The 21,937-nt window shown below is 39.1% G+C and overlaps 1 protein-coding gene across 1 annotated transcript; it reads left to right on the top strand.

The window, feature by feature from the left end:
* Positions 1-529: 529 nt before the first annotated feature.
* Positions 530-21,884, top strand: INTS8 (integrator complex subunit 8). Its single transcript, XM_056485900.1, has 27 exons — positions 530-748; positions 1,983-2,157; positions 4,050-4,190; positions 4,598-4,669; positions 5,843-5,894; positions 6,110-6,292; positions 6,827-6,934; positions 7,587-7,742; positions 8,243-8,343; positions 8,673-8,814; positions 10,629-10,699; positions 10,838-11,013; positions 11,854-11,987; positions 12,602-12,712; positions 13,375-13,576; positions 14,125-14,246; positions 15,256-15,440; positions 16,839-16,872; positions 17,522-17,578; positions 17,663-17,724; positions 18,359-18,477; positions 19,632-19,735; positions 20,384-20,434; positions 21,062-21,135; positions 21,210-21,274; positions 21,368-21,411; positions 21,675-21,884. The coding sequence occupies exons 1-27, from the start codon at positions 619-621 to the stop codon at positions 21,789-21,791; spliced, it is 2,988 nt and encodes a 995-aa protein (XP_056341875.1). The 5' UTR covers positions 530-618; the 3' UTR covers positions 21,792-21,884.
* The last annotated feature ends 53 nt before the right edge of the window (positions 21,885-21,937 follow it).

Raw genomic sequence — 21,937 nt, 5'->3', positions numbered from 1 at the left:
CCATCTTTCCCTCAGGAAAGGGTGGTGAAACACTGGCAGGGCTGCCCAGGGAGGCTGTGGCTGTCCCAGCCTGGGAGTGTCCGTCCTGGCAGGCTGGATGGGGCTCTGGGCAGCCTGGTCTGGCAGGAGCTGTCCGTTCATGGCAGGAATGCTTGGGTCTGGATGATCCTTAAGGTCCGCTCCAATCCCTTAACATTAAATCTGCCTCAATGGATCCTAATTTCTTTACTCTTTCATGAGGCATTAGTGTGTGCACGGGCAGGAGCATGGAGAGCTCACGGCCTGAATGCTCACAGGAGGCGCCCTGAAGTGACGGGACCGCGGTGGGCGCAAAGGTAGAGGGACACCTGCGGGGCATGGCAGAGCATATGCATCGAGCTAGTGATTTCGGAAATAAATCCACCGATTCAAAAGGAGAGCCAGGCTGCTCCGCCGCCAGGCCCGCCCGGCCGTGCGGGCAGCGCCCAGCCTCGAACCCGCGGCCGCTGGGCAGGCCTGCCGCACCGGCGGGCGGGGCCTGCGCGGGCCGCCTCACAGGGGCCAGGCGCGGCCGCCATCTTGTGCGGCGGTGGTGCTGCGGTGCCGAGCGCCCTGTGCGGGGCCCTGCGAGCGGACGGCATGAGCGCCGAGGCGGCCGACCGGGAAGCCGCCACCTCCAGCCGGCCATGCACGCCGCCGCAGACGTCGTGGTTCGAGTTCGTGCTGGAGGAGGCGCTGCTGGAGCAGCACCTGCAGAAGCCTTCTCCCGGTGCGTGCCCTGCTGGCCGCCGCCTCCCCGCGGCCTCGGCCTCGGTTCGGGCCGGCCCCGCTGCCCGGCCCCTCCTGGGCACGATCGTTCCGGGTGTGAGGCCTCGGTACTGGGAGCGGGGGCAGAGGGAGCCGGGCACTGCCCGCGGCCGTGCTGCGGCATTTGTAACGCCGCTTTTCTCATTTCACATTGTCTTTCCTATTTAATAACTTCATTTTTCTTGTCTGGTAGATAGCTTTTCTTTTCGCATGTGTGAGTGTTGTGTGCGGAAGTGCTGTAGCTGGTTTGTTCGGTGGGAGGTGCTGCTCGTGAACATCAGTGCGGTTCGCAGCTGGCTTGGTTTTCTCCCATTGGAGTCTTGTTAGGGGCAGGAGCTGAAGTCCTCCGAAAAGTTCAGTGCTGAAGTTGCTCTCTGGACCTGGAATAAATAGAAATCTCATGTGGTGTACATTATAAGAAAGTGACCGTATTTAAAAGCAGCTGGTCTTGTAAATGGTAGTCATCTGTTTCAGTACCCAAATTCTGCGAGGAGGTGGAGGGAATAGGAAAACCTGGGCCAGTGTTGCCTCTATAAAAAGTCAATTTAAGCATAATCCATCTTATATCTTACGCTTCGATTTTATACTCTATTTTGTAATTGATTAAGTAAAATGATAATACTCATTTTATGCTTCACAAAGTTCAGTGAGAGTATAATAGTTATGGTTTGGCCTCTTTTTTCAAAAGAGCTCAACGGTATTGGCTGTCTTATTGTAAGGGAGACATTTAGGTTCTTTTTTCATGCTGTTTTTTAACCAATCTGGAAGTATTTTCTAAATATATTCTGAAGTAGCAGCAATTGCTTGTAAATATACTTTATGTGCAGAGGGGAATTACAAGTAGATACATAGTTTTTATAACAGTTCACTTGTCGTTTCATTAGGCAGCATTTATTTTCAGTAGATTCAAAGAGTTGAAACATGATTAATATAATATAGTGAAAATAAGTAAAAGTGTGAGAGTATAGTTGCCATGGTCAAGTGAGCTTTTATGTTAAGCAAAGATATGTTAGTAGTCTGATTTGAGTCAGCATATGCAGGACACCATTTGGGATTACCAGGTAACAATGTCGACTATAACTATAGTATAACTCTTAACTATAAACACCAGGGATAAAAGAACTGTGTTCATAGCTGGGAAAAAAATAATCTCTGGCCTTACAAAGAATTTGAGGAGTGGCTGTGTTTTTTTGCAGACCCACCACCTGTGCAGCTGATTGTTCAGTTCTTGGAACAAGCTTCAAAACCATCAGTGAATGAACAGAACCAAGTCCAGCCACCACCTGATAACAAAAGAAACCGCATTCTAAAGCTTCTTGCTCTCAAAGTTGCTGCTCATCTGAAGTGGGATTTGGATGTATTAGAGAAAAGGTACAGTCTGTGCATCTTCATGCTAAGTTTACTAAATTGAAGTGGCTTGAGATATTTATTTTTAAAAAATGGACATTTGTCTTGCTCCCTTTTGGGTGTGACAGTTGAAATCAAGTTTTATTTTTATTTAGCTTTATTTATTTTATTTTAAGTTAGGGAACAGTTTTGATAAAAGCAGTGTGTCTGAACAAATCAACAGTATTACAGAGGAAAAATAGCATGTCTTAGACATTAAGGTATGTACATGTAAGCTTCATAACGATGAATTGGAGGTTATGTTTTTTTCAGTGAGAAAACTGAAACTTCCTCATTCTGACAAGGTTGAAATTAGAGGTCTTGCTCCAGTTTTGCTGATGTGAAGAACTCCATAAATCTGTGAAATAGGTCACTGAAATTATTGTGGTTGAAATAGACAAACCCCAACTTCGCATCTTTCCTTTAGAAATTTCAGCTGAGGAATGGTCTGATGAGCTAGAACAGTCGGGAACTGCTTCACTTTGGCAGTGCACATTAGAGAGCTGTACTTCACAGAATCACAGGGTGGGTGTGGTTGGAAAGAACCACAGTGGATCATCTGTTCCAATCTCCCTGCTCAAACAGGGTCATCCCAGAGCACATGGCACAGGATTGTGTTCAGGCAATTCTTTACACTTGTCTTCTTGTTTGTACTTAGGTAATGGCAGGAGTTCCTTATTCATTCACATAGGTCTCTTTCCCCCTTTATCTGTAATTTAATGTAAAATCTTAAGGGAGCAATAATTGCCCTGGTTCTAGCTTGCATGGAATTGTAGAATCATTTAGGCTGGAAAGGAGCTTTAGGATCATGGAGGCCAACTGTTAATCTGACACTGTTAAGTCCACCACTAAACCATGTTCCACATCTGCATATAATTTAAATTCCTTCAGGATATGATGGTGATCCAACACCTTCCCTGGGGAGTCTGTTCCAATGCCTCACCACCTGTTTGGTGAAAAACTTTTCCTAAAATTCAATTTAAACCTTCCCTGGCACAACTTGAAGCTATTTCCTCTCATCCTGTCACTTGCCTGGGAGAAGAGACTGACCACTCACATGCTACAGCTTCCTTTTGGGGAGTTGCAGAGAGTGATAAGGGCCCCTCAGAGCCTTTTCTTAAGGCTAAACATCCCAAACTCCCTCAGCCTCTCCTTATATATATATTTAACCTAAAATTTGTTAAACAGAAATCCTGGCTTTAGCTGCTAAAAGTGTAGTTTCACTGGTTGTTTTCAATACTGCTTGCAAAGAATGCAAATTTTTCACAAGATCAAAGATACTTTGGCAGTAGCTGATGTAATTTAAAATACTGTCTAAATTAGTAATAGTATTTTAGTTGTGTTAAATTATACCACAAAAGCTTGGAGCAGTGCAGTCCAGCCTGCATGTCTTATTTTATTGAAGAGTTCTGTCCCAGCTAACGTATATTTTACTTATCTCTATTAAAAAAGTTCCTAGCCTCTGCTTCACTATTCAGTTTATGTGAGTGAAATTTCATTTGTGGTGAAAATGGGATTGTTTGCCTTCAGGGAGCATGATCTGGGGCTGCTTTGAAAGAACTTATTATTAGCTGGGTCGTGCTGTTATAGGTGACTGGATTATTCTGGTAAGGTGCCTGTGTGGGCTAATGCAGTGGAACAGAGTAGTAGTTCAACTGCCAGGGCAGCTGAAATACTACTTGGGCCCATCCACTTGGGCTTAATTTATGCAGCTAATACTGGTAACTGCTTTATATACCTGATCACAAATGCTGAATAAACATCCATGTGATGTTAAGTAATAACCCACTACTGAATAGTAGTGTATATTGTTTAACATTCCATAAGTACATTTACTCTATGAAGTATCTGATTCTCTCTCTCTTATTTTTTCATAGCTTGTCTGTTCCTGTATTGAACATGTTACTGAATGAACTTCTGTGTATCAGCAAAGTTCCCCCAGGAACTAAACATGTGGATGTAGATCTGTCCAGCTTACCCCCAACCACTGCAATGGCAATACTACTCTACAACAGATGGTAAACTACTACAAGGCAATAATATAACAGTGTTTTCTTTTATCTGTATAATTGTATGTAGAGGGAGAAAGAATCCTAAAGTACTAATAAATATTGTGATCTGTTGTTAGGTTATAGTGAAGGAGCTGGGTCTGAAAAGCTATTCTAGAGCTGGTTTTCTTCTCTAAAAAATAGTCAAGATAGTGATTCGAAATCTCTCCTTATAAATATAAAAAAATCTCCATCTTTCAGCTTTTTATGGACATAGGAGCAATTCTTAGCTGCTAGATGTGCTCTTGAGTGAAGGATGTATTCTAATGGTGTAATGTTTCTGAAATGGTAAACTGCTATTATCAAGAGGCCTGTAATCTGCTTACTACACTTCTGAGGCTAATACAATTCTTTGCTTAATTTTTTCCTCTATGTAGGGCCATAAGGACCATCGTTCAAAGTAGTTTTCCTGTAAAGCAAGTGAAACCTGGTCCACCTCAGTTAAATGTGTAAGTTACAGATATAATTCATTTGGATGTCATGGGTATTTTATAGTCAAGGATGTAATTTCTGAGTGGATTAAATCGCGTTAATAATGTACAGTTGCTTAAAATGTCTAGTTGTGATATGGAAAACTTGGATTTATTTCAAGTATATTCTCACTTTCCTGTCAGACACACTTGATACATACACTTGTCTGTTGTTCCACTCTGTCAGTGTTATAATCTCTGTGACTTTGTTATGGCATGAAAAGTCATGGGAGGAATGGAGACAACAATTTGCCTTGGCAGAATGCTTATGCTCTAGTTTAGATAGGGTACATTTCTTGCATTCTTTTGCATCCCTAATTTCGAGTATCTTGTGTAATATGGTTGTTTTATTACACCAGTTTGAAGCATTGTGTATGATAACCTAAGAAATATTGAAGTATTTTAATTTGCTTTATTAGACAGTAATTTGTAATTTAAAATCACTTTTGCATTTTGCCTTCTAAAAGCTGGGAGGCTTTAGTAACAACTTGTCTATTACTTTTATGTTATAGATTTCTCCAAAAGTTGGAAGTATCTCTAAGTGATCCTTTTCATATGTTTTATGTTAATTTTATACTTAAGCATTAGACCATACTTGTTTCAGAGAGTCTGTTGAATATGTTGATTAAACATACTCCTCTTCCTCCTCCTTATTTTACTATAAATCTTATATTATCTTATATGTATCAGTCTGATCCTGAATTTAAAAAAAAAAAATCTGTGTGGGAAAATAATTTTAAAATACTTCTAATTTTTTACATAAACATGTGAACACACTTCTGCCCCTGACATGTTTGAGAAGATTTAAATGTTAAAGCTTCATGAGACTTGAGGCTGTGGAAGCTTTCTTCATTATTGTTTTGCTATTGAATGGTATTAGCAATCTGATCTTAAAAAAGGCAATGATAACTTTGCAGCTTTTTGTTTTATTGAGCCACATTCTCATACAAAACTGTCTTTTATTGTATAGTTCTGTATTTCAGATATAGATAGATAAGAGCAGTCAGTGGTTCTGCATAATGATGTTCAAAATATAGTTAAGCAAAACCAAGCTATTGAATGAATGAATTATTGTGATCCAGAACATGAAATAAAATAACACGCAGATCTGTGTAATAACTGAACTCTTTACCTCTTGTGTCTAACTTGCAGTATGAATCATATTCAACAAGAAAAGGAGCTAACTGAAAATATTTTGAAAGTGGTGAGTCTCTTTTTCCCTTATTTTTGCCTCTTTTATATGTAAATATGAATTTCTTTGTTGTACAAGAAATACAAAAGCCAATTCTATATGGCATAAAAAGTTGTGTAAGAACTTTTTTAAAATCCTTTTACTGAACTGTTAAAATTGTAGCATTAACTTAAACCCAGAGTTAAAACCAAGTGGTTAATTCTTTTAATGTATTTGAACTATTACAGTTGAAAGAGCAGGCTGCTGATTCCATCCTGGTCCTAGAAGGAGCACTCAAATTAAACAAAGATCTTTATGTCCATACTATAAGAACTCTGGATTTATTGGCCATGGAACCTGGTATGGTGAATGGAGAAACAGAGAGTTCCACAGCTGGACTGAAAATCAGTGCAGAGGAGATACAGTGCCAGGTAGCTCACATTGTGTACTGGAGCTTAGAGTTTATATCTGTTTCTTCAGAAAAAGTGTTAAGTAATAATTTTGAGATAAATTGCAGTATTTTTTCTATCAGTATTCCCTGTGCTGGTTTGGGGGTTGTTTTTGGGGTTTTTTTTGTTTGTTTTTGTAATGTAATGAAATAATGCTGGCTTCATTTTTACATTAATAGAACTTTTTAAAATCATTTTAAGTATCGTGGCTTCCCACCAACCTCACTTTTGTCCCCTCAATCCCATGATATAACTCATTATATGACAAGGACAGCTTACTGCATTTTTTTCAGTGATTATGGGAAAATAATTTAATTTTGTAATGCTTGTGCAGAACTACTCAAACTGAGATTGCAGTTAAAGAGGAAGCAATTATGTGGGGTAAGGTGTGCAGTTGGTAAATTAGATAAAAATAGGAATAGTTTAAAGTACATACAACATTTGAGCTGAAATACTTAAACTTGACTTGAGACGTGATGTCCAAGACTGTGTGTTTGACTTCAGTGCTGTTTGCAGGTTTGCTATGATTTGGGTGCCATCTATTTCCAACAAGGATCTACAAATACAGCTGTTCATGAAAAGGCTAAAGAAAAGTTTTTTAAAACAAAGGAGTTAATTGCAAAGGTAACAAGTGTTCTTTTAACATGTGTATTCAATTCTTCTGTAAAAAACCCCTTGTATAAATTATTGCTTCCTTTAGCAGTTTAATAACTCTTAATGGTACACAGAGTTTTTTAAGAAACTTCCTGAAGTTTTGACCAGAATTTTTTTTTCATGTTGTGTCTGGTTTGAAATTATATTAATTGATTGCAGTATATTGCTGCTTTGTTCTACGTTTTGTAGTTAATAGTCTTCTACACAAATCATATTGATGCAAAAAATGCAGAAATAACTTCTCCAGTGCTAATGGTAACTCAATTGAACTGTACATCCTGTGTCCATGGTGATGATGTGTTTTTGAGGAAGGTAACCATGCAGCACTTCCTATTTTTTTTTTGGAATCTAACTTTCCCTTGGAAATCAGATTGTTTATGTTCTAACTGTTTGAAAAAGTACATCTTAAGTTATAAGTAAGATATGCTTCCTTTTTTATTTTGCTTCATATTCATATTTCCAAAACTACAAACTCCAGTTTTTATTTAAATATAGCGTGTACATGTACATTCTTCTGTACTTTTGCTGTTACTTGGGGAAATTGTCAGTCTCTGTTTCTGAATTAAACATACGTTTCATAATACTTCAGCTACTAAGATCTGATGTAACTCTTACTTTTCAGAATGGCTCATCATCACTTCATTTTACCATAGATGAAGAACGGTTAGCTGGGTATTGTCAAGCTTGTGAAGTTCTTACCTCGTCTTCTGATGATGCATCTCAACAGGCAACTCCATATAGTAAAATCCACAGCTGTATGAAATCTGGCAAATATCAGGTAGGATGCCTAAATAAATCCACATATGTTTGAGGGGTTTTCTTATCATTCTGTGTGAATGATTCCATTTGAACTGGTATGGATTTTAAGAAATTTTAAATGCTAATTTAACCATTAACTTGCTGGTTTAAATCCTATGTGTTTAGGAAAATAACATAATCTGGTACATGTTAAATTAAAATATCTTGGATTCCAGACAATGGTAAATAATTCCTGAGATAAGGGATTTTCAGGTAGATTCTAAGTCTTTGGGTTTCAGGGAATGTTGCTACTTACATGTGCAAGTTTGTTTTGGTTTTTTGTGGGTTTTTCTTTGGTTTTTTTCTGATGATAGAGAATTTTTTTTTTTTTTACTTGATTCATTTTCAGTTGTTCAGTGAATTTTGGTATTAAATATGGATATGAGCTGCTTCTCTTAGTTTGTTCATTTTTACCAGATAATTTACTGTCTGTTTCTTTTGGATTATGCATTGACTCTTCCAACTGTGGTTTTTTTACAGGACTTAGTGAAGATATTCCTTGAAGATAACTTAACCCTCAGTTTACCTGAACAGTTCAGACAATCAGTGCTGAGAGAACTCTTCCAAAAAGCTCAGCAAGGGTGAGACATTAAATAATGATCAGCGATGATGAAGGGCAATTTTCATTAGTTACATATTTTATGGAAAGTATGTAAAATCTTTTAACAACAGAATACTTACATCCAAGAAACTTCAGCCTTCATTTCTGTTAGCAACAGTCTGAACTACATTTTACATCACACCACAGCTCCTTGGTTGTATCTCACTGTGGAGAAAACATAATGAACATTAACAGTTAATTTTGATCACTTTACTGGTTTTTAAAAAAAAAAAAGTTCCACCTGCTGTGGTGATACCACTCTTTGTTCGTCAGAGCTGTCCTGTAATCTTCAGTTTTGTGTTCATGCAGGAATGATGCTCTGGATGAAGTTTGTTTCAAAGTCTGTGTGTGCAACACAGTCTGCGATGTATTACAAGGTCGAATAATTGATATTCAATTTTGTCAACTGTTCCTGAAACCCAGCAAAGAGAAAATAGACTTCCTTCTTGAGGTAAAACATTAATCTAAAATTAGAAGTGAAAATGGTATTTAGTGAGAGATTTTTCCCTGCATAACTATTGTTATTGCAAGTGATGCTCAAATTTCTGAAGCAGAGAAAGGTGACTTCTCAAACATTATTCAATTTGTTTGCAGTTAGTACAATTCCACTCTGATCAGTTGTGTATCTGTTGTTAGTACAGTTCCACTCAGTGATCAGTACTGCATCTGTTGTTCATAGCTCTGTTTCCATCTATTGGGGAGGATCCACTGGTAGCTGTTCCTTCAGCTTGTATTTGAAATTGCTGCTATTCCTGACATTGTTCAATTATATAGAGATATTGGTGAATATTTTTGTGGAACAGAGTCAAATTCTCCAAGACAGAGAGAATGAGTAGAAAAGGTACACGTGGAAGAGGAGCACTTTTCCCTTACCAGCTTTGTTGTCGAAGTTAGCGTGTGATAAAGTGATCCTGACTTACTGTTCTGTGTGAGACCTATGCTGTTACTCTTAGTGAAGCTTTTTAGGAAATTGTTATTGCTTAAACTAAACTGAATCCTTTTGTTGCTTTGCTATTATTTTAATGTCTTTTATTAATTTGAACCTAGTTCTTTTGCTTGTCTCTTCCAGCATGTGGCAAAAATTAACTGACTCTCTACTGTACTGTACTCTACAGTACTCTCTACTGTATAGCAAGTAAATGCTTACATCAACTGCTTATATTGGGACTGAAACATACTTCTAAAAAAAGTTCTTGCAGGCTGACAATTAACTTCAACTATCTAGTGATCTGCTGGCTTAAAAGAAGTCCTAGTGAATCTTAGCATTTTGCACTTAGAAATACTTCGTTTTTAAACTCACGTGCTAAATGATCTTGTGAGGCTGACTGATAGTGTGGCACTCAGCATCAGTGCTTCTGTGTACCAGAGGAATAGGAAAAAGGAATGTGGATTATGTCTGATAATCACAGCTGTCTGAAACATCCTGTCTTGTGTACAGGTTGAAGAAAACTGATCCATATGTGATGACAGTAGCTTTTATCAGGTTTACTTCAGAGACAGTCTTTATTTCACACAGTTGTACTGAGATTTCTTTATCAAACTTTGTCAGTTAAATCTTACTTTCTTTGGCTTACAAGAAACCCTTGAGAGCTGGTCTCATCTCTACAATTAGAGTAACAGAATGACAGAGTTACACAGTGGAAAACAAATACTGCTTTAATTCCAGATGAATTAGAGTAACCACCCAGCAATGCTGCACTTAGTTCCCACCCAACAGCACTTGAGCAGATTCAAAAATTGCTCTGCAAAGTAAAAACAACAGACAGGCCAAAAGAGTTGGGGTTCTTGAGCCTGGAGAAGCAAAGACTCCAAGGGGATTTTGGAGCACCTTCAGGTACCTAGAGGGGACTAAAAAAAAGCTGGAGAGGGATTTTTGCATTTTGCTGTGGAACAGGACAAGGGTAATTGGTTCAAACTGAAGGTGGCAGGTTTAGATTAAATATTAGGAAGAAATCCTTTACAATGGAGGGTGGTGAGGCACTGGAGCAGATTGCCCAGAGAAGCTGTGGATGCCCCATGCCTGGAAGTGTTCAAGACCAGGCTGGATGGGACTTTGAGCAGTCTGGTTTAGTGAAAAGTGTCCCTGCCCATGGCAGGGCTTTTAAAACTGGATGATCTTTAAGGTCTCTTCCAAGCCAAACCATTCCATGATTCTATAACTTTGTTGCCTCACTTGAGATTAGAGGTTTACTGGCTGTTACTACTTTATGAGACTGAAAACTGGTCAGTAACACTGTCTGTAACTAAATATTATAAATGTTCCAGGTTTGTTCAGGGTCAATAGACTTGGAAAATGCTTCTGAAGAATTGAAGAGAAGAATGGCAGCATTTCTCAAGTATGTACCCATATTAAGATAACGTGAATTTCCACTTTGTAAGCAATGTAATACAGCACAATAAATATTTCAAGAAATTGTAACTGGAAATATAAGCACTTTTCTCCTGTTTATGTACTAACATTTTTATTTGTTTAGAAACTTGTGTTTGGGCATGGAAGATCTTCAGTTTGTCTTCATGATTTCATCTCATGAGCTTTTCATAAAACTGCTGAAAGATGATGAACGGAAGCTGCTCATTGACCAAATGCGGAAGAGATCTCCTCGAATCAATCTGTGCACAAAACCTGTGACTTCTTTTTATGATATCCCAGGTAATTTTCACATCATTTTCATTAACTTATGAGCAGACAGTGCCCTGTTTCCATGATGAAAACTTTCAGTCTACATAGTGCAGTGTGTTCTCGAAAAAGTTTAGAATGTTTTTAGAGAGAATACTTCCTGCTGTATGTTGGTGCATGTCCTGCTTGTTCATGAAGGTGGCTGTTACTTGCTTGTGTCTCAAGTGAGTGTAATAGATAAGCTCAAATGAATGTGTCCTATGTGGCAGAGTGAGAAAGTATGGCATTGGTTTGAACAAAATGTGGCTGTGGCAGCTGTTCCCAGAAAGGGAACCTTGCCTCTGGACTTACATACACTAATGATGATGTGACTGTGTGCTAAGCTGGACCAGGAGTGCCATTTGAATGAAATTTTAAACCTACCAAAGTAAAACAGATATTTTCAATCAATATATAGCTGGCTGGCTGTGCAGCTGCACAAGTCAAGGCTAACAAGAGGTGCCAGGTGGAGCTGGAAAGGACTTACCTTTTCAGCTCTAATGCAGTCTTGAAGTAACTTGAGCCAGTTAATGCAATGTGTATTTTCACTAGAGCACTATAGGAACACAATGCAGATCTTGAATCTCTTGCTTTGCAATAGCAGGAGTACTCGGAGCTGATGGAGTGAGGAAAGGGACTTGCATCAGCCCTTTAGGCCAGGGTGAAGGTAGCATAAGGAATTTGTGGAAGGGCACAAAAAGATGGCTGGACCTATAGAAGCATGATGTATCTGCTGTTCTTACTGTGTTCTGATTTGAAGTGTTATATACTGAAGAATTCTAAATATCTACATTGAGAAGAAATGTGGTGAAGACCTGGTTGGTTTTCTTTTAGCTTCTGCAAGTGTCAATATTGGCCAGCTTGAGCATCAGCTCATACTGTCAGTGGATCCTTGGAGGATTCGGCAGATCTTAATTGAGTTGCATGGTATGACCTCAGAGCGCCAATTCTGGATGATTTCTAATAAGGTAACTTAGTTTTTGTGGTCAGGAGAGACTATAATTCAAGGACTGGTTAGGTATCACATTGCATACAATAAGCATTTTCTCATAGATCCTCAGGGTGACTTACCTTCTCAAACCTTTCTGCATAGTGGTGGTTTAATAAGAATGATGATACTTATCTAAATTCACATTCTGTGTGAAAAGGATTATAACAAAATCTGTAACCTTTGTTTTAAGGAATTACTGGCTGTATCACAAGCTTTCCTTATGAGAAAAGATGTTTTCATAGCTTTTGCTTTTAGTGTTCTGACTAGATAGCAATATTGTTTTAGCTTAAATTTCTGTCATTAGAAGGTGGGAGCAGGAGAGAAGGAAGACTTTTTGTTTAAGTAAAGATTTCTTCTATTTTTATTTTTTTTTTGTTTCTCCCTTAATTATTGAATATTCAGGGTGTAAACAAAGGGTAGTTGGGCATTTTTATTGTATTTCCAAATGAGCCATACATTACTTGTGATTAGATGTAAAGACAAGAGTTGGCAATCGTTTTCAGTATTTGGGGTTTGTTTGTGGTGTTTGAAGCAGTGATGTGAATTCTAAAACTTGTTTCTGTGCAAATGTCCTATGCGTTTCTCTCCCAGTGGGAAGTACCAAATGTTTACGGCAATGTTATTTTAGGAATCAAAGACAGTCTGACTAGGGATTTGGTCTACATCCTGATGGCGAAGGGATTGCACTGCTGTGCCATTAAGGTGAGCAAGCCATCTGAGCTTCCTGGTTGGTTTGGACAATTGCATCTTAATGAAATGGAATATTTTGAAGGCACTTTTTTTAGAAAAAGAACTGAAAACTCGGGAGGTGAGGGAGGTGTTGTAACAAGCTTCATGTGTTTTATAATGGTTAAGTATTTCTATCTCTCAGAGTTCCATCAGCAGAGCAAAGATAATGGCTTTCCAGTGAGTTGGGCCTGGAGATAATTTCATTCATATAAAGTGTTGATTTTGTTGTTCTAAATCATGTGGCATTTAAATCCAGTGGTGATTTGATTTACTGATATGAAGTGCTGTTCTTTTGAGTAAGTGTTTTACATAAGGAATTTATTGGAACGCCGTTCTGTTTTCCTTGTAATTAACAAATTTGCTGAGCTGCAGCTAAAACAAAATTGTACCAAACATACCAGTTATTGCATATTTTTGCATAAACTTCTTGTTTTGATTTCAAAAGATCTGGAACTCTTAAGCTTAATAACAAGTCCAGAGGACTTATAAGTAGACACTGGGAGATGCTTGAGCAATTCTGATCTAATGGATGCTGAGGCTGGTTCAGCCACGGTGGAGTTGAATGCACTTTAGCTTGTAGTATTTCCCCTTACGTATTCATGACGAATCATTAATGCATCTGATTTTTATTGCAGGATTTTGTCCATGCAAAACAGCTTTTTGCTGCTTGCCTGGAGCTTGTGACAGAGTTTTCTCCAAAGCTCCGCCAGGTCATGCTGAATGAAATGCTGCTTTTGGACATTTACACTCACGAAGCTGGAGCTGGTGCTTCTGGAGAACGTCCTCCTTCTGATCTTATAAGCAGAGTCCGAGGATATTTGGAAATGAGAGTACCTGGTAAGTACATTCCTGTCTTTCCTAGGATGCAGTAAAGCATAAACCTTGAGAGAATGGGGAAGAAACCACAGTGAAATAAAACAACTTTGTATTGCAGACTAACTACTTAGGTGTATAAGTGGAAAAACAACAGTGACTTTGATGGTGGTTTTAGTAAGTCTTTAGAAGTTTCATTAATTTTTAGAAGCTGGAAATGAGCATGATGCCTAACAGTGCTAAATATTGACAGTTTCTGTTCAGTGGCACTTAAAGGACTTGAACATGTCTGCACTTGTACCTGAAAGGTTTTGCTAGTTGTTAAAGCTTTCTCCTGGTTTCACAATAAAAGAGTAACATTGTACTGTTGTGATTAGATGAAACGCTTGTTGCTCCTGATCTCCGGAGGTGAGGTCTCTTGTAGGTCTAAGCATCATACTTTGCTGTGACAGCTGTGGAGCAAAAACTGCTGGTTAGAGCGTATGGGATTTGCTTGTTTCCATACAACACCATTTTACAACACTGTTTTCTCAAAAATAAAAAAGTTAAACAAAGAATCCCTTTCCTTTTAGATATTCCTCTTCGACAAGTTATAGCTGAAGAATGTGTTGCCTTCCTGTTAAACTGGTGTGAGAACGAGTATTTGACCATGCAAGTTCCGTTACCCCTGGTTCAAACTAATCCTTATGTGAAGGTAACGTGCTCAGTCTCAGAGCTTTCTCAGACTGCAATTGACTTATTTCTGTTGAAGTATTTTGTACTTTTCAAACAAGTACCTTTCTGCTGTGTGGGGCTTCTGCTCGAGAGTGTGGGGCTTAGTGGCCGTAATGATTTAAGTACGGGGTAGAACATAGTAGGGCTAAGCAACAAGCATGTTTAGCATTTGACAAAAAACATGGAAGCTGTGAAATCTTTGCCCTTGTTGGCTGACAGCTAAGGTTGGTTCCATCAGATGTGTGTGGTTATGATCCATGATTAGGGAAGTGCTACAGCATTTCAAAGGACTCTCCTCAGCTGGAATTCAGCCTAGATTTATGCAGGAGGTATGAGAAGTGTGCAGATTTCTGGTTTAATGTCTGGCTTTTTTTCTGTTCCTAAGATACTTATGTTCCAAATACACTGTAAGAGTTCCATTCTTTTACCCAGAATCATTGCTGTATTTTTGGAGACATTCAAGCCCTTCCCTATTTGAAACTATGTTTTCAAAATTGTTTCACAGCAGTGTTTCAACTTCTCAAGCCGTGGAGCGGAAGGCAGGTCATATTACAGGGCAGGTTCATTATTACCCTGCCCTGCTTACCTATGATACTTCCTAATTTCTGTTTTGAGGTTCAGCTTTTTTTGTATAACATTGTTCCAGTTTCAGTTAAGATTAATTACTATATGGAAGTTAAGTGAATTCTACAGACCCAGTAAAACAGTATTCATGGGGTTACAGTTTTATGCAGTATGTAAGTTCATTTTCTGGAGCTTGTAATAATGAAATATACACCAAGGAAACTAATAAATGGGAAAATGCTCTGTTTAATTCCTGTTTTCCAGCTTCTTCATCACTGTTCTCTGCTGCAAAATTTAGTCACATTGCTTTGTAGCTTGTAATTTAAAGTCACTTGCTTAGCCATTTTAAATGCCAGTAATTCCTTTGCTGTAGATGATACGCAGAGAAGCCTTAGTTCCTGTATTTCTTCTGTTGCATTGCATAGCTGGGCCAGTTGCTGGCTGCTACGTGCAAGGAACTGCCAGGTCCCAAAGAAAGCAGACGCACAGCTAAAGATCTCTGGGAAGTGGTTGTACAAATCTGCAGTGTATCCAACCAGCACAAACGTGGCAATGATGGAAGAGTCAGTTTGATAAAACACAGGGAGTCTACACTGGGCATTATGTACAGGTATGTTTTCTAAAATTATTTTTGAAGCTGGCTTAAATGGTTAGTTTGATCCCATGTTCTCATCAAAAATTGTCTGGATTCTGCTGTCAGAGTGATGGCAGCAGCTAAAGGTCTGAGTAAAAATCCATCTACTGTGGGAGTTGGGTGTTAGCAGGGATGTGTTGACTTTCCTTTTCAGAGGCAGAAAAGGAGTGTGTGGGAGGCAGCTGAGCAAGCAGAAACTGAAGCATATATTGCTGTGCTCCCATTATAACCAGTGCAGAAATTCCAGTAAAGTCAATGGCGTCTAGAGGGCAGCGTAGATGATGGGCTGGAGGTGTCTGCTTTGAATAGAATTATTCTGTATCATTTTTATGCTTTCGTAGCTGTATCAAGCACGTAGCTCACAGTATGGGTATCTATACTTAGCTTTGTTTCTGAGTGTAAAGCTGAATGTTACTCAGCATTGGAATAAAATTCTAGTTCAGCTAAGCTCTGCAAATAGTAAGAAAATCCAATTACTCAGGTCAAGAGTTTTCTCTGTCAAATACCTTGGCAACCTTAGCTTCAAATGACTGATTCAGGACTCTGAGTTATCCAGTGTCCGGTGATTTGTCCTGTTCTGGAGTCTAAGCCTAAACACAAGTTGTCTAATATGGTACAGTTTGGCATGTGTGATTACATTGAACAGTTTCCACACAGGAGCCTTGGGAAAGGTGTCTCTGTCAAACGTTCTGTCTGTGTCTTTGCCTCCCTTGAGCTGATCAGGTTAACGTGTGCTGAAGGCCAGCTGCGTTTGCTTACGCTGCTGTGGGGCAGCTGCAGGAGGCTAGGACGTGCTGTAGCTTCCACTTGTGTACTCTGGCAAGGAAAAGGAATACAGGTGTACTCCAGGTTACTGAACCTTTCCTGACCTCTCTGATTCAAACACTAAAGGACAGTGACCCTGTTGTTATTATGGAAAAGTAGTAGTGAAACCTTTTACAAAGGCTGTTCTTGTCCGGATTGTCTTATGGGGACAATTTATGATGTTCATCACAAGAAAATCAAAGTGCATTATAAATGATCACTGTGTACCCTCTTCTGTAAGTGTGTAGGTCATTGTAGCTTGGGGAATTGCAGAGCAGTTCAATTGGTTTCCCTTTTAGGTTGACTTCTATGATTTTCATGCCTTTTATAGCTTGATAGAAGAACATACTTCATACTACTGTTTGTAGTATAAAATTTGCTAGTTACTGTATTAAAAGTGAATGGTCTGCTTGAGCATTTTCATTTACATGCCCTGCATTTGTAAACTTAGAGGTGAAGGGATATTTTAGCAGGTGAAGAATTTGCTCTACCTGACTCTTGTTTTAAGTGTGCATATATTCTTTATCGTGGATGATTACTTATGTGGGTATTTTTTTGTCCCTAATTTAGGAGTGAACTGTTGTCCTTCATCAAAAAGCTTAGGGTAAGTCACAGTAGCGTTGAAAATGTGTTTGCAACCAAAACTTCCCTTTGGTGTAGCATTTTTCTGGACTTTTAGATTTTCTGGAATTTAACAAACAGTTATATGGGTGTTTTGTATGGCTGAAAAAAGTCTGAATTTGCTATACCTGGCATACAGCAGTATGGAATAGCTTGTGAAAAAAATACCCTGTATTCTAATGGAGATCTGTTTACATTGGGAGTGTATTTTATTGCAGCTGTCACGAAGCAAAGCATTCCTTTTGGAGGGAGACAGAAGCTGCTACATGCATCATACTAAGCAGCAGAAGTAAGAAGGAGGGAAATTGTTTATAGCTTCTGGGTTTGTAAATGCATAGAAAATTGTAGTAAACCTAGCTTAAGTTTGAGGTTAGGTAGTAATCACAGAAACAACATAAAGATGTGTAAAAGCAAAAGTAAAGTTTATATCCAAGCAATTATTCAGGACAATCTGAAGTAATTAAAAACTTTCTACAGAAACATTATTGCAGTATCTTTGTGTTGCAGGTCTCTTAACAAAATATTGTCCTATTTCAATAGTGATGGCAGAACTTCTTACATAGTTTTGAAGCTTAGGGAAGGAAGTGGAGTTTCATCAGTTCATGGGAATACTATTTTTTTGCCCCTTACAGGAGCCATTGGTTCTAACTACAATACTGTCCCTGTTTGTCAAGCTTCATAATGTTCGGGTTAGTATATATCTTCAAAGTCTTTCTTGGTTTTCTTGAAATGTTTCTTGTTGTGATTTCTGATACCATCTTTTCTCCTCTTAGGAAGACATTGTGAATGATATTGCAGCAGAACACATTTCTATCTGGCCCTCATCCATCCCCAAGTAAGATGATGATGAAAAACACTTTTCAAAATACTGTATGTGATGGGTTTGGTCCCAGTTAGTGTGATTTCTCTGTATAAAGGCATCACTGCCCCCATTCTGTCTCTGGGAAGGTTGGTTTGAGGGCATGGAGAGTTTTGTTCGTAGTTTGATGGTCCTTATGGAGATATGGGGAAGAAGGAGGAGAGGAAAAAATGTTTTTTTTCTTTAACTGTGTGCTTTATTGAACTATGTGTATGTGAACTATATAATGCTTATATATGAAATCATTAATATTTTTGAGGTGTGTTTGAATAGTAGTCAAAATAGGAAGTGGCAAATTGTATATATTGATTTATTCTGGCTAAGTTGAACTGTATTTCTGCACTGAAATGTAGAGGCTCTGTGGGGAGGGAATCTCAGAATCTGGTTTAGTTCTGGCTTTTTGTTCAAGACTGTGAAGGCTGTACTTTTTCAGTCTGATTTACTGTATTGTAATAACAGTAGTCTTGGTCAACACAAAGTCTCTTCTGGAGGTATTTATGCTTCACACAATGCAAGGTGCTTTGGACTTGAACTAGATGGGAAATCAAATTAGTGGTTAAAAAAACAAAGCAATAAGTTAGGAATTATTTTTCTTTCTTTTTTCCTTTAGTCTTCAATCAGTGGACTTTGAAGCTGTAGCTATTACAGTGAAAGAGCTGGTCAGCTATGCCTTGACTATCAATGCAAACAACCACTTCTGGTTAATTATTCAGGCAGATATTTATTTTGGTAAGTGAAACCAATCTCTGTTTAACACATGTGTGGAGGTACCTTGCTGCTCTGAGATTTGTTTGGCATAACCATCCTTTTATTCCCTTTTATGAAAAGAAGTGTAAATGATACATGAGTATAAAATCTTCAGAGGCAGTGGTGTAGGTGGATTTGTCTGGGTAAGTGTCTAAGCCCACTGATAGACTGAGCTTCTGAGGGGTCATGCAGTCTTGCTTTTTGGGCAAGGGCAACTAACAGTTACCCTTAACTTTACTTCTCTAGTGCAGTTAGTCCTTGAGTGGTGTGATTGTGCAAACCCATGGCACTTGAGTGTTTTATAAGTGAATGAAAAGTTGAATAGTGGTTGCTTTTAAATGTAGAGATCAGCTTCAATGAAGCACAAGATGAGCAGAGTGGAGAGAATCTGTATTTTATATAGGGAAGTATGAAGGGTTTGTAAATGAGGAAGCATGAGGAAGGATTTGTAAATGAGCTTTATAACCCTTGGGGTAAGAGGAGGAGCCTTAATCCAGTGTTCAGTGCTGTCACATTACATGTGGGAGAGTGATTCAGGGTTATTAACCTGTTTTTCAATGTTTGTTGCCTGTACGAAGTGCAGTAGCATCCCAGAAGGAGGACGTTTAAGTAGGGAAGGTGGTACTTGAAGGAACAGTGGTTGGAGCAGTGGTAGTATTTCAGCAGCCATGGGCGAGCAGGCTGCTCCTGCTGCAGAGCCCTGGGAGGCTGCTGCCTTCTCCACAGCTCAGGAAGGGCTTACTGGGGGTAGAGGCAGTGCTGAGCCATGAGGGGGCTGTTCCTCTCACTCACACCAACTAAACTCCTTCACTGTCCCATGTGTGCTAAGCTCACTGAAGACAACCTTCCACTCTAGGGTTGATAGACTCAAGATCAACTGTTAAAAAAAACAAAACCCAAAAGACAAAATTTTGCTGTAGTGCTGGTTTCCCTGATTGTGTAGTTTTTCCATCTACCACTGTGTAACCACTTTTTGTGTGTCCATGCTTTTTTTAAAACATGAAACAGGAGTCATTTTCCCAGTAGAATTGAGCAGTGAGATATACATCTGAATAATTCTATAAGTAATTGAGCTGAGTATTAAATAATTGCTGTATTTACTTTTTAGACCTTATTTTGTTTTTTTCCCTTGGCAGCAACTAACCAGTATTCAGCAGCCCTTCACTATTACCTACAGGCAGGAGCTGTATGCTCGGACTTCTTTAATAAGATGGTGCCACCAGATGTGTACACAGACCAGGTGAGCTGAAGTGGAATTCACAAAAATCTCTTTAGATTCAGTCAGCATCCTGATTCTGTGTAGAGCCAAAACTGTCCAGCACACACACACATTCCTGTAGCATGTGCAGTGTTATATCTTGATGCATTTAGGAATACATGTCCTCATCAGTCCTTTTTCATTTTTGGCTTGTTGCTTGAAAGCTGTAGAAAATCTGAGACTTGTCTTTTGCTAAATCTATTAGTTCATAGAGGCTGCAGAGCTGTGTGCTGGGGAAGCACTGTGGGGCACCACAAATGGAAGAGCCCAGAGCACAGTCACTGTGTGGTGTGCTCGTCCCCAGCTGCTCCCTGCAGAGCCACACCATGCTGGGCAGGGCTGGGGACCAGCCCCACTCGGGACAGTGTGGCAGCCCTGCCTCACCAACAGTGCTCACCTGAGCTCCAGCTGCTGAAAACATCTGGCTCCTACTGTGCTGGCAGTCTCTACAGTGATGAAAGCTCAGTTCAGCAGTGGGTGTGCTAAAGCCTGGGAGTTTTTAGGGGGTAGAAAAATGTGATAGCTATTTAGCTGGCCCTTTGAATTAAAAAAGAGAACAATAATATAAATTGCAGTTTGTGTTCCAAAACAAGCATTTTAGAACATGTTTTGTTTTTAACCTTTCTGTAGGTGATAAAAAGAATGATCAAGTGTTGCTCTTTACTCAATTGTCACACCCAGGTAAGAGGTGAAACACGGCATTAACTAAAGCATTTCTTTAGAAATATTTATATAGGGGATAACTTTAAAAAAGACTGAATCCAACTTCCCTTGGAAATGCAATCTGTAGTAGAGTAGGTTTTATTACCTTTGCTTCTAGGACAGTTATAGAAGCAAAATTAATGGGTAAATAAGCACATAACTAGAAATGTAAAAAGTAGTAGTCTGGGTGTTTTGTCCTACATTTCTATGATAATGTAATTTTTTAATTTTTTTTTAAGAAAGAAGGTATCTGTGGGGTGGTGGGAACCTGGCCATGTTTTTCCTAACTGCAAGTGCTCTTGCTGTTCTGTGGGGTCAGTCATTCTCCAAGTAAGAAGGCTTGTATTGGGCTCTGCTTTAAAAGCTCTTCAATGCATTTAGAAAACTGGAAGCCAAGTCAGTCCCTTCTGATGTGACTAAATCAATTTTTTTTACCTGTTGCTACTGTTGATGTCAGAATGATCTGTGTACAGGTGCTCAGAACTTGCTTGCCCTGGAAGCAAGGTCCAGATTAGGTCTAGAACACAGGTGGAATGAACAAGGCAGTGTGAAAGGTTTGTTTGTGGGGAATTAGGGCTGTCAGAATCACTCTGTCTTTTCTTACAGGTAGCTATTTTGTGCCAGTTCCTCAGAGAAGTAGACTATAAAACTGCTTTTAAGGCACTGCAGGAACAGAACAGGTAAGTGTTACAACAAAAATTATAGATGCTTAAACACAGTGTGTAACTGTCAGTTAATCTGCCTTGTCTTTCAGTCATGATGCCATGGATTCTTACTATGAATACATCTGGGATGTCACCATCTTGGAGTACTTGACATGTATCCTTTTGCTGGAATCCCCCACATACTGGATGTTCACAGCTGGGAAGAGTCCATTACCTACCTAAGTGACTTTTCTTGACTCATCCTCAGATCTCCACCACAAGAGAGGCGAGACAGACAAGCGGCAGATAGCAGTAAGTTAACTCAGAGTGCTGGGATTTCTTTAGTCTTTTTCCCCCTGAAATTGCCTCTGAAAAGGTGGTTTCACTTCCAGTTTTAATTTTGTCACACAGTTGTTTTAGAATCTGGTGCTTACGTAAAGTTGCAGCTGTAGGGGTGGGGTGGTAGGGCATGTTACAGAAATAAACCGCTTATGAACTAGTGCTGAAAATGCCTCAAAATGAAACAGCTCTACTGGAAGGCCTCATGCTGGTTGTGTCTCCTCTTTTGTTTCAAGATAAAAGCCATTGGCCAGACAGAACTGAATGCCAGCAATCCTGAGGAAGTCCTACAGCTTGCTGCACAGAGAAGGAAAAAGAAGTTTCTTCAGGCAATGGCAAAACTTTACTTTTAGGCTAATGCTGGAAGACTATTACAAAATGTGCAAAAGTGAAAAAAAATCAAGACTTTATTATTTTTTAAAATTCATTTAAATTTTTGTACAACATTTACAGTCTCTAGTATCTTTCTTCTTAGAAATAGATGAAATCTTATAATAAA

This window comes from Oenanthe melanoleuca, chromosome 2 (genome assembly GCF_029582105.1).
Source record: "Oenanthe melanoleuca isolate GR-GAL-2019-014 chromosome 2, OMel1.0, whole genome shotgun sequence".
Classification (NCBI taxonomy): domain Eukaryota; kingdom Metazoa; phylum Chordata; class Aves; order Passeriformes; family Muscicapidae; genus Oenanthe; species Oenanthe melanoleuca.
Note: the sequence above shows the minus strand (reverse complement) of the source record. Positions and strands in the feature narration are given on the sequence as shown.

Coding starts and splice junctions, on each gene's coding strand:
- INTS8 (XM_056485900.1), top strand. CDS start 619: ATGAGCGCCGAGGCGGCCGACCGGGAAGCCGCCACCTCCAGCCGGCCA. Junction 11,988..12,601: donor TCTGGATGATTTCTAATAAG/GTAACTTAGTTT, acceptor TTTCTCTCCCAG/TGGGAAGTACCAAATGTTTA. Junction 14,247..15,255: donor AAACTAATCCTTATGTGAAG/GTAACGTGCTCA, acceptor TGCATTGCATAG/CTGGGCCAGTTGCTGGCTGC.